This window comes from Chenopodium album, chromosome 3, assembly GCF_948465745.1.
Source record: "Chenopodium album chromosome 3, dcCheAlbu1.1, whole genome shotgun sequence".
Lineage (NCBI taxonomy): Eukaryota > Viridiplantae > Streptophyta > Magnoliopsida > Caryophyllales > Amaranthaceae > Chenopodium > Chenopodium album.
Genome location: NC_137836.1, coordinates 79,877,063 through 79,889,527, shown reverse-complemented (window position 1 = coordinate 79,889,527; position 12,465 = coordinate 79,877,063). Strand labels below are relative to the sequence as shown.

The window sequence follows — 12,465 nt, the reverse complement described above, 5'->3', positions numbered from 1 at the left end:
TGGCTAGCTGCCTGAATGCCTGCTACTCTTGTGTTTTCTGTTTCAGATCAATAACTCTGTCTATTTTAGTGACTTCATAATGTAAGTCTAAATATATAAAGGTTCAGTAATATACAGTTTTCTTTTGCAGAATTATGGAAATTTGATCATGCTCATTGTTGTTCTTATCAGAATTCAGAAGCAAATTATATTTCAGTTATCAGATTATCTGAAAGAGAATTATGATTTGTAGCTAATACACAGTTTAACTCGAAAAACAAAATTTTATCGATCATGGAATTAGTGAACAACTCTCCGCAGCTGACATGCATATGGGGGTTTCAGTAACTACTAGCCAACATAACGATTTCAAGAGTTTTGCCAATAAGAACTTCTGATTCGTTACAATAAGGTCAATACTACGCCCGGTATGGGCGGTATTAATACCCATGTTTATACACTTCTATTTATAGTATATACTCACGATCTCGGTCATTAGTTAGACGTACCATATAATCAGATAGCAATTTCCTCTCAGCAGCTGACTAGCATACCCTGTGATGTAGTATTCAAGCCTGGAAAAGGGTCACTGTGTTATCTAAGTCACCAAACAAACCGTAACAATAAACCGAATCATATAGAGGAAATGAATAATAAAGACAATGCCATGCAATGTGTGGGAATATAATTTCTTTTTTCAGTCTTTTCATTTCTTCAATTAATCAGATTCAGTTAGCCACAATTTTATATACCCACAATACAAATTAAAGAACATAAATTTTTTTCTGTACAGATGATATATTTACATGAACAGATTGTGTTATTCAACCGTAGTCCTACAAGTCTACAACTAAAGATACATCAGCATTCGTCGTCAACTACTCCAGCCAACCACACTGGCACTTGTGACAGCAGAGGCAGGTTTTGATACCGATAGACCTCGATTGTACATGCGCTGAATCTCTTCCCTGTACTCAACCAGAGACTTGTCAGGAATCGCTGGAGTTAGCTCAATCACATCTCCCATCTTCAGCTTGCACGTCGGATCACTAACAGGATGATGGTTCAGCCGAGGCCTCAACTCTTCCTTCATGGGGAAACCATAAGTCAAACGGGGGCTACCATGGCCTGTCTTTTCTAATAGATCCATCATGGTGGAGTTTGGGGGGAATTCGCGAACAGACATCTGAAATGAAGAAACATGCCAAACTCATAAATGCACAGAACTGAGAACTAACAGAAAAATAACGATACATCAAGCAGTTACTGCAATGCAGTAAAGGGAGCTTAATCCGAATAACAGTTTCAATTATACACATCCTATACAGCTATGCCATTCTAAACACACTAAGTTAGCATCACTCTATAACCAGCTTCCCGTCTCTGCATACAACTGATATTTTACTCCCACAAATAAAAATAAAAAATAAATAAATAAATAATAAAAAAACACACACACACGCATACCATCATTCAATACAACCAAGTATCCAGGTCGGTTATCAAAAATACCAACTCTCTATTTAGGTTCAACTTCGACTGGGATTCGAGTATCCCAAACAAATCGGAAACACACACAGAAGTAACATGGAAAAGCTATATTTTGCCCATAGGCCCCATGTAATGCAGAGAGAGGACAGGGGAGTTTTGAGTGAACCGATATCAGCTTAGAATACCCTTTTTAACCAAATTAAGTCTTCCTTCAAATGGTTCAGACCACATACTATAGTAACTACTAAGATGACACATAATATGGAAAGCTATATTCGGCTACAGGCTTGATGCAATGTAGAGGGAGGACAAAGAGTTTTGATTGTGCCAATAAAGCTTAGAATTTCCAAACCATATGACTACCCCTTACAGTCTCCTTCGAATTTTCAGACCACAACACCACATACTAAATTAATCACAAACATGGGAAGCATACGACATTGTTGTCCAAACTAGAAAAGATAGAAGGTGGAATATCAAAAGACAAACCTTTTCATTCTCTATCAAGATAACAAATACAGGTCCATCTTCATTAGACTGAGCATTGTAGGAATATGGGCACCCTTCAGCATGAGTTGGGAATTTACAGGGTGGCTTGAGGGAATCAGCATAGTCGATTGATGGTTTGTCCTTGTTCATTGTCTCACACTGCCAATTGACGACCCATCTGGCCCACTCCACCATTTGAAGCACAAATGAGGAGTGTTGAGATTCACCCTCCTTATACCTCCAGTGCGCAGCAAATCCATACTCTGCTTGTAGATGCATTTCCCTAGTACGTATTTGAACTTCAAGTGGAACCATTCCTTCACCGACCACAACTGTATGAAGGGATTTGTATCTACAGACAACAAAGAATATAAATTAAGAAATAAATCAGCAAAAATACTCCGTAATGTTTACCTTGTCATACTCATACATTTAACAAAATAACAAATAGCTTATGGTGCTTACCCATTGCATTTTGGACAATGAATATAGTCCTTGAACTTTCCAGGTACTTCAGACCACAACTGATGAACAACTTTAAGAGCTCTAAAACAGTCTTCCTCGTTCTCAACAATCAAACGCAGCCCGTGAATATCATGAATCTGGTCCATTGTCAGCTTCTTCCTACACATCATTATATATACAGTTAGCCAAATAGAGCATATATAAAGGACACATGGCCATCATTCCAGAATAAGTAAAAGATCTGGAAGACTAGCACAGAGAAAATTCTATCAAACAACATAAGAGGATCAGAGAGCATACTTCGACATTTTGCGATGAATACTGTATAAGCTTTTGTGACGACCAGACAAGTCATGGTAAGATATATCTTCACCCTTGAGAGCTTCTTCAAGTTTCCCGATCTCTGATTCGATCATTGCTTGATCAAATGACTTCATACGCTTAGAGGACAATTCATTATATTGATTTGGATATAGATGCTTGAAGCACAAGTCTTCTATTTGTTCTTTCCAAGTAGAGATACCGAGTCTGTTAGCCAGTGGTGCAAATATCTCCAATGTCTCCTTAGCAAACCTCTGCTGCTTGTGGGATGGCAATGCATCAAGTGTCATCATATTATGCAATCTATCTGCCAATTTAATCAAGACTGCCCTAGCATCAGCCATAGCAAGAAACATTGTATGCAACCGATCTGCTTCAATGGTTTTATTTGCTGTATTATTTTCACGTGCAAGCTTGCTCAAATGGCTTAGTTTTGACACCTGAAACAATGGCATCCACAATTTATAAGCCATCAATAGAACGAATTGTAGAAAATCCCTATGCCTACAGCCTAGTTGGTCACATTTAACATATTCAAATGGCATGTGCACTGAGTGCAGATAAAAATGTCAAAGAATCCCCCTTATTGCTTAAAATAAAACACAACTGTCCTGCAACTGTACACCATGCATGAAAAAAACAAATACATCCTTCTCAATTATAGGATTTAACAAAGTTCAGATGTTTAGGCATACATCACCTAAGCTACCCATGGAGATCATTGTATACAGCAACGTTAAACACACTTTCTAAACACAGAAGATATGAATACAACGAATGTCACTCAAGAGCACTCTTACCAACAGAGAGAAAGGGGGAAAAAAAGGCAACTGAGGCAAGTAATTCACAGTTCACAAAAATGGATACAGCAAGTATAAATACGCAATTTAGAAACAAACAGAATCATCACAGATTCACAGCTGATAAAGCACAGTATTAAAATTGAATCTCGGAAGTCTTACCCCATGAACCAAATCAGCCACCCCAGATCCGAAGATGCTTAAAATATAGTCATAAGTAACAAAAGAATCATCAATTGTGTCATGCAATAAACCAGCAGCAACAACAGTTGAATTCGCCCCGATGTTTGCCAAAAGCACTGCAGTTTCCAAGCAGTGATGCAAATATGGATGTCCACTTGCTCTCACCTACACAAACAAAAGCCAAAACATAAATTTCATTAACAAATATGACCAACATTACTTTCTAATTAGCTATAATCATGATAAACTTACAGAAAAAGAAAAACTTGAACAATCATATAGAATTCATATGATCCAATACTAGATAGTTAGTTTTTAAAAAAAATGACTATGCATTCCATATATATAACTAAAAATAGAAACTTTTTACCATCTTTCACACTACTCAAAAAAGTTTCTTCATCAGTTCATCCTCAAATATCAAATATAACAATCATACAAATTCATATAAAAGCATCAAAAAAATCGACTGCAGATTAACATTAGTTTTTCTCATTGAATTTAAACAGAGAAATAATACAAAATGTAACAAAATTATACGGAGAACATCAAAAAAAAGGGGGTGAATTACCTGCCCTCTGTGAGCCTTTTCAGCCTCATAAAACGCCTTGATCACAAAATCTTCATAGAAAATTTTATTCCTGATTTGAGCACTTGCTAACAATTCCTCAACACTACCACCAAACACAAAATGATCTTCCATATTAAACGTAAGCTCCTCCACTTCACGATCCAAACATGACCCCAACGAATTCCTCACGAACCCATTTAACAACCCATTCGTTGTATTATTAACCCGAAAAGAACCCGAACCCGAAAACGATCCCGAAGCAACACTATTACAGCTACTGGAAACCGAAACAGGACCCTGAAACACCGAAACAGGACTCTGAAGATCTCTCTTCAACGAAGAACTCAACGACGAGCAATTCGAATACCGAAATGAGCTACTCAAATTGTTGTATTGATGATGAAGATGATGATCATCCAATCCTACCTTCTGGAAATCCTCATTTACTGAAGTAGGAGAGTGTTTCAGAAGACATGATAAACCGCCGATTATCGGCCGTTGAGAGCTTGAAGATGATGATTGCGAGCTCGTTGAAGGAGATCTACCGCTGAGATCGAAATCATAAGAAGATGAATGAGAATTGATTGAACATGGATGCGGTGTAGAACACACGCTACTCGGTGGACTCGCATACAGCGCAATCGTTGAAACCGCCATTAATGGAGCTCAAAAAACTCAATTGAAACCGAATTTTGAGCTGAAATTCAAAGATTCTTCTACTAATTTTCAGATTTTCGAGCTCAATATATACAATGAAAAGATTGAAATTAGGTAGATCTAAGATGACTAATCTTTTGGAATTAGGGTAAAAACAAATGAAGATGAAGAACAATCAAAAAGTCAAATTATAACAACTAAAATAGAAATTTACAGTTTTTCGAATCGAAATTTCAGTATAAATCTAATTTTTTAAGCGGCGATTGAATTTGAAGTTGAAAATTGAAGAAAAGTCGATGTAAATTGGGGGAAACGGAGGACAAACCCTAAACCTAGAATTTTAGGAGAGAGAAAATTAGAGAGAAGAAATGGCGTATGTGTGGAGAAGAAGATTTGCTTTAAATGAGGGGGGGTTTTATTTCAATTAACTTTTTAAAAATTATTTTTATATTATTAAATTATTTAAATAAAAATTTAAATGAATTATAATGGTTTCTACGATATTCAGATACTTTGCTTGCTTGTTTAATCTTCATCCTCTTTTATTTTGGTTGATAGCCAGGAGGACGGAGACAGTGTAAAGACCAAATTGCCCTTGGATAATACCGTAATTCACGGTTGAATTGATTAAAATATTGTTTTTGTGTAATTATAAATAAATGTATTATTTAAAAAAAAAAAAAAAAGTAATATTGTATTTGTAATGATTAGATTAAAGAATTGATTAGTGTCCAATTAGGCAAATTAATAGATAAAATAGATGTCCATCTCTTCAGACATTTGATTTTTTACATTAGTTTTATATTAGAGTGGATAAGGATAAGTTTACTCACTATAATAATGAAGGAGGTTGGCAGCAAAAAAAAAATGGAGGAGGTAGTGGATAAGTTAAGCGGAACAATTATTATTTTATTAGTTGTACTAAATTAGTCTCGTGCGAACCAGAATTTTTTTTTAATACCAAAATTAAAATTAAAAATATTCTGGAACAAATAATAAATCAAATATTAAAAAGAATAAAAACAAATTTAAAGATCATAGAAATATTGAATGATCAAAGGGGTACATGGGAAAGAAAAAATAAAGAATATAATGTTTTCGAAAATTAATGCTAGTAATAATATAGCTGAAAACAAACGAAAATTATATTATGATGACATCATATATAGTTTTGGAGAGGAAATTTTTAATAATAACATGACATGTGTCTAATTTTAGGATAGGATGATGTCAGTGGTTGCCTACTTTTAATAAAAGAACGAAGGGAATATTAGTTACTTCCTTTGTTTTTAACAATTAATATCTCTAATTATCAACATTGTAAAATTATAAAAAGTGAATATTAATAAAATATACATTGAAACGATTCAAACAAGATCTCACATGAATATGTTTTGTCTTATTTATAAACCACAAAAGCGAGTCAAAAAGTGTTGTATGAATAGTATAAAAGTCAAATGGTGTCAATAAAAAAACTGATGAAGTATTAGTTATGGAATTTAGATGAAACTTTTTTTTTAACTTCTCTCTAATTTTTTTTATAAAATTTTGTATTTTTGATAGATTAAGGGTAATGTTTGTTCACTTTATTTTTATTTATTTCCGGTCTAATAAGTTTAGATAAATTATGTTCGGTTCAGAAATTCAGTACAAGTTATGATAAGAGTTATCCAAATTCAAATTACAACTAAAATAAGTTTAGTTAAGCTCAAATAAGTTCGGTTAAGTTTAGATAAGTGAAAATCAGGTGAATATAATACACTCTAAATTTGTCAATACATTTTTTTTTTACTATGGCCCTGTTCACTTCACCTTAAAAAAAAATAATATTCGGTAAAAATAATTTCAGTACAATAAAATTAATTTCAGTTTAGTAAAAATCAATAAACTTAAAGAAGAAATATAAAATACATTAAGTAAGAAAAATTTCACTTTAGTAAAATTAATTTCAGTTCATCAGTAAAAATAATTTTTGTTCATCAAAAATAATTTTAGTTCAGTTAAAATAATTTTACTTCAACAAAAATAAGGTGAAGTGAACAAGGCCTATGAATGTTGCTCATGTTTGACAATGTGTATTACGGAGTATGTTTTAGGCTAAAATGTATTGCAAATAATTTATAAGATATTCTTAAATTAAATAGTTGCAAGTTTTTTTTTCTTAAATAAATAAAGGAAAAAGATATATGCAACCCTAAGGGCTGCATATAAGAAGCTAAAAATGGAAAGAATTGACAATTAATAAACATTTATTACACCGATTTACTCGTAAATTGTCGATAAATTCCCAACTTAATACTAAAAAAGGAAGTATATTAAATGCTTGTATAGCATTACCCAATAAATAATTAAGAAAATGAGATATTACAAGAAAAAGTATGTTTGTGACTTGATTAAAAATTTTTGTCATAAAACCTTTCATAATAAGTGCTACTCCAAATAAAACAACAATAATAATAAGTACGGAGTATTTTTTTATATCGTCTATAATTCAACATTTATTTGATCTTTAATAGGCAAATTGATCTTTAATATTTATCTTCAAATAAAAAACTCATGCGAATTATAAACAATCTTTTTTTTTTTTTTTTTTTTTTTTTTTGAAGGATGATAAACAATCGTTTTATTGACCTAAAAAAACAATATTTTTATAGACATGCTAACCATAATTATAATGCTGTAAAAATTGATATTAATAGATTTACCAAACCATTACAAAAAAAAATTAAAGTTAAAATCACATCGTTGATTCGTTTCAGTACTCTAGTGAACACTAATCATTCATTATTATTTCACTAGCTATTATAATGCATAAGAAATTCTAGCTAGTTCTTGATGTTTAAGGCAATCGTTGACTTAGGCCTTGTTTAGTTCACCTTATTTTTACATATTTCAGAAAAAATAAGTTCAAATTAGATCATATTATAAAAAATAAGTTCATATCAAATAATCGTTTTATGTGCAGTTTTTTATAGCTAAATATCTTTAATTTCGTGATGGAAAATTATGAAAATCACATATTAATACAATACACATTATTATTTATTAAGAATCTACTATCAATACCTCACTTGATGTATTTTTTTCCGTATAGTTTATCGTATATCTAAGGTCAAAGTTTGGTCAAATATGACATTCTGATCAGATTAGACTAGACCAGATCTAATCAGATAAGCAAAAATAAGGTGAACCAAATAAACCCTTAAATTTTCTTGTATTAAAAAGAATCAACAACTTTTGAGTAAGTTATTAAATAAGGAGTATATGTTTTTAACATGTTTAGTCACCAATACAATGATAGAAACTCCATCCTTTTAACACAACTAAGAAGTATCTGAGTTTGAAATTGACGTGAAGTGAGAGTCTTGTATAATCGAAATACAATAAGTGTCGTAATATCTAATATCACATACTTCGTACATAATAATTAAATACACTTGCGTGTATTGACTAAGCTGTAAAATCTACATCATTTTTTTATTTTATTTTTTTGTTGGTAAAAAGAAGGGGGTTCATTTAAGGGAGGGGGGGGGGGGGGGAGATAAGGGAAATCCCTCAAACGAAGCCTAAAAAATTTGATCCTTAAACCTAATGGATAGGAAGTGAAAGCGATGTCAATACTCCAACACCGAAACCTCATGTACATCTTACATCGTATAATGCTATTAATTAATGTATACTTCTACAAATACGAATATACGAGATTTTAAAAATTGCACGGCAGGTGTATACAAAAGCGGGTACATATCTTGACGTATAACTAAACATGTTGAAATCAAAGCAAGATAGTACTTGTACTTGGTAGTCTTTTATATGGAAGATGCATGGTAGTCCATACTCCAATTGCCAAATTGGTGGCAAACAAGTTGCAAGGGCATATGCATATGCATGGGACCAACCATATTTGTCTAAGTTCATGACTTGTGACAAAAGAAGATTCTCCTAATTGCTAGGGAAACAAAGTAGAATCCCTTCAAAGATAAAGTATCCAACCAAAATACCACTACTATTGGGATTGTTTTCAATTTAGCTGAGTTATTTTAGAAAAATCCAGGATTTTCATGCTAATTGCTGCCGTGCTGGCTAATGCGTGGCTACTAGCTAGTTTAAGTGTCGCTTTTACCAGAGTATGTGATTTTCTTTGGTTTCTTTATTAATTATCAAGCTTAAATTTATTGGCTAGCCAATGAGGAATGAGCAATTGGTCAAATCATATTTATGAATGTTCTACTAATTACCATTGTATATTACACTTTGTTTAGCTAATTAGTTATATGTAAATTTTGTTAAAAGAGGTGTGTGAGCGTTATGTCATATATGTATGGAGTATTCCGTATTATATAATATACTTTGTATATAAGGGCATGTTCTGATTGACCGAACTAAGCTGAACTAAATATTTTATGAGAGAAGGAAATAAAAATCAAACTGAACTGAAAATAATATGAACAGAACATGCCCTAACTCTTATTATTCTCAAACTACTAACTTGACGTAAAGTTAAAATTATATATTAGTTTGACCGCTTGACATAAATATGAAGATGGTAGTCATGGAACATATATAAATAGCAGGTAATTAATGCCATGTTATTTTCACTTGCTAATTTTTGTTGAATTTAAATTATTATTACTTAAATTAAATAAGTATAGTAAACTCAACTTACTCTCGTTAAAATGAAATTATTTTTACTAAATATGATTTTGAATAAAGCGAAGATAATAACGAGACCTTATTAGTAACAAAATAGTTGCTAGTGTTCATTACAAATTTACAATAGCATACCAAAGCCTTGTACGAAGTTAGTTACTCCATAGTTATTTGTTGTCAATTTTTTTATACTACTACAACTCTACAAGTATATGTCTATGTAGTTCCTCTAGAATTGGAAGAATGAATAAGGACACTTTGTCACTAATCCCCCCTCCCCTAATTACGGCTTCCTACTTTAAGCTACCCCTCCAAATGAAATCTCTTTCTTTTTTTCTCCACCAAAAAAAAATAAAAATTGAAATAAATCCTAGTAAAAGAAACACGTGATCTGCACGTGTCACTGTCAGTGGAAACCCTCTCGATGCCACGTACTCCTACTAGTCTACTACCAACAACACACGTAATCAACTAGGCCGCCAACAGTAACCAAAATAAAATAAAATAAAATAAAAACTAAAAATGCTCAGTAATTGCTCATAAATTGAAGGTGGGACAGTGATCAAATTCACAACCCCACTCAATAAATCAGATTAATCAACAGTAGTGTGCCACGTAAGACGGGATATATATGATCGTTCAAAATAGTTGATAGAGTCCATGTATGTCGACTGTTGTCGTTTATATTAGATTGTGATTTGTGAGGGTGCATGCATATTCCTCCTTTATTTTGGTCTATTTATTCTAATTAGAATGGTTTTCAGTCAAATCAATTGCAACTTGCTTAACCAAAAACAGGGAGTACTATTCTTTAAACACTTGGATCTTTTATTTAAGGTTGGTAGCATTGCAAGAGTTAGAACCATTCTAGTCTTTGAGGGTGGACTTTTACATTTTTCTCTTTCTAATCATGTATCAAATCAAATATATGCGCGACATTAATGTATGATTTTGTGACGGGAGTAAATATCTATCTTTTGATTTATATTTTTAAATGGTTTATATTATTAATAATAGTCAAAAGCCAGCTACTAATTTTTTTTTTTTTTTTTTTTTTTGGTTATTGAAAACTACTATTGTTAGACAAAGATATTAATACAACATGTAATTGGTATGATTTCATTGTCATTAATCAACCATTTTATTAAATCTAATAATTATTGTGTTAATTGATGAGGTTTTTATGTTACTCCGTACAATTTTGGGATGACACTTTAGTGCTCTTTGGGGGAGTGAGTATGCCAGACCCTTTCAATCTCCCTTAAAGGATTCGTCTACTTAATTAGCTCGTCCAAATCAAATTGATCCAAGGTGTTGTTGATAATTTAATGAACTTCTTTACATTTATATATGTATTTAACTATTACAGTTGTGATTACTTAATATTTTTTATTTTATAAAAAATAATGATTAATTACTATGAAGTAATCGATAAATATCCGAATATATTGTACTAATGACAGTAATACTTGGACAAAAACACACATTTATTAGTCCACCTATCTATCAATACTCGTACTATTATTAAAACCCAAACAAATAACTTTCATCTCATCACGTGTCACCCTCCCTAATTTAATAAATGTTCAATTTAAATGTGTATCAAGACTTAAACCCACAACCTCTAAAGTTGATCATTAGCGATCTAAACCACGTGCCAACAAGCCACGATAAACAAAAGCTTAAAATAATCAAGGTGGTGTAGGTATGTAAAAGGGACCTCTAAAAACAAGGGAATGAAAAGAAAAGCGCAAGCAAATTGCGTGGCGTAGCAGAGTAAGAAGTCCGTACTAGTAACATTAATAGCGTGCAAGCAACAAGGAAGCCGCGTGCATGTAATGAGTTGGACAATTAGTAAGCAGTCCGCACACGCCTTTGCTACAATTGCCACTGCCTCACTCTCTTCTGTTCCTCTTTTAACGTTTTTAACATGTCTTCATAAGTTGTTGATGCTATTTGCCTAATTGCTAATACCAAAAACTAAATGCCAAAACTATTGTCACAACAATACAATTGATTTTGCTTCAAGAGTTTATGTTTCTCACTTCTATTTGACGATTCCGTTTTCTTCTTTTTTATATTTTTTTATTCAATCTAACTTCTACGCATACCTTTGACAAATTTGTATGGTTATTGTCTTATTGAGCAAAGGTTATTGTCTAAATGGACACGTGGAGAATTTGCTTAAAGTGTAATGGGGATTTTGCGATGTAAGTTTATATACACTCGGATTTATCATGAATGTGAAGACAATCCTCATATACTTTATCTGAATAATTTCACAGCTCTTATATATATAATACAAAGATTCACTAATCAAGAGTAAAATATAAACTTACTATATAAATTGTTATGAACTTTTTTGTTAAAACTAAAATATTTGTGTACACCTATGTTGACAATTTGCTCATATGTAGAGTTGACGATGAAATGAGGCACTCAGGCAGGTATGTCCAATTGTCGTCCAAAGAAATCAAACATACTTGAATACAAATTTGTAACTCATGAAGAACTAGTCGCAATAAAAACTCGCAAATAACATGTACAAGCTCCCCAAGACCGTACCCCAATTAAGCTAGTACGAATATGAATTGTTCTCTACAAATAATAATATTTTCCTGTAGACTACTCCATATTAGCACACCAGCACATCCAATTTAAGACTTCTAATACAATCTTATTTACCATATTTTGGGAATCATAGTCGATTAATTGTATAAATTTTCATATTATACAAAAATCAACATTTGTCAAAAGTTGAACTTTGCATGGCTGCATGCAATGGTAATGATGGGTTGATAGCATATTAGGATTAGATCAACTTTCTAATAATATAGAATAAAGTCAACAATTTATGAG

General features: G+C 32.2%; 1 protein-coding gene across 1 annotated transcript; it reads right to left on the bottom strand.

Moving 5' to 3' along the window:
* Window positions 1–615: 615 nt before the first annotated feature.
* LOC145624397 (putative GTP diphosphokinase RSH2, chloroplastic) lies at window positions 616–5,401 on the bottom strand. The gene is made up of 6 exons (XM_081677426.1): window positions 4,300–5,401; window positions 3,708–3,893; window positions 2,725–3,185; window positions 2,425–2,583; window positions 1,960–2,311; window positions 616–1,165 (listed from the first exon to the last, which is right to left on the bottom strand). Exons 1-6 carry the CDS (start codon window positions 4,954–4,956, stop codon window positions 854–856), a joined length of 2,127 nt encoding a protein of 708 aa, XP_081533552.1. The 5' UTR covers window positions 4,957–5,401; the 3' UTR covers window positions 616–853.
* Window positions 5,402–12,465: the final 7,064 nt, after the last annotated feature.

What these genes read in the sequence shown, in the direction of transcription:
- LOC145624397 (XM_081677426.1), bottom strand. Translation starts at nt 4,956, where the DNA reads ATGGCGGTTTCAACGATTGCGCTGTATGCGAGTCCACCGAGTAGCGTG. An exon ending in TGGCTGATTTGGTTCATGGG is followed by an intron (nt 3,186 to 3,707) that starts GTAAGACTTCCG and finishes CCATTGTTTCAG; the next exon opens with GTGTCAAAACTAAGCCATTT. An exon ending in TCTTGATAGAGAATGAAAAG is followed by an intron (nt 1,166 to 1,959) that starts GTTTGTCTTTTG and finishes TCTTCATTTCAG; the next exon opens with ATGTCTGTTCGCGAATTCCC.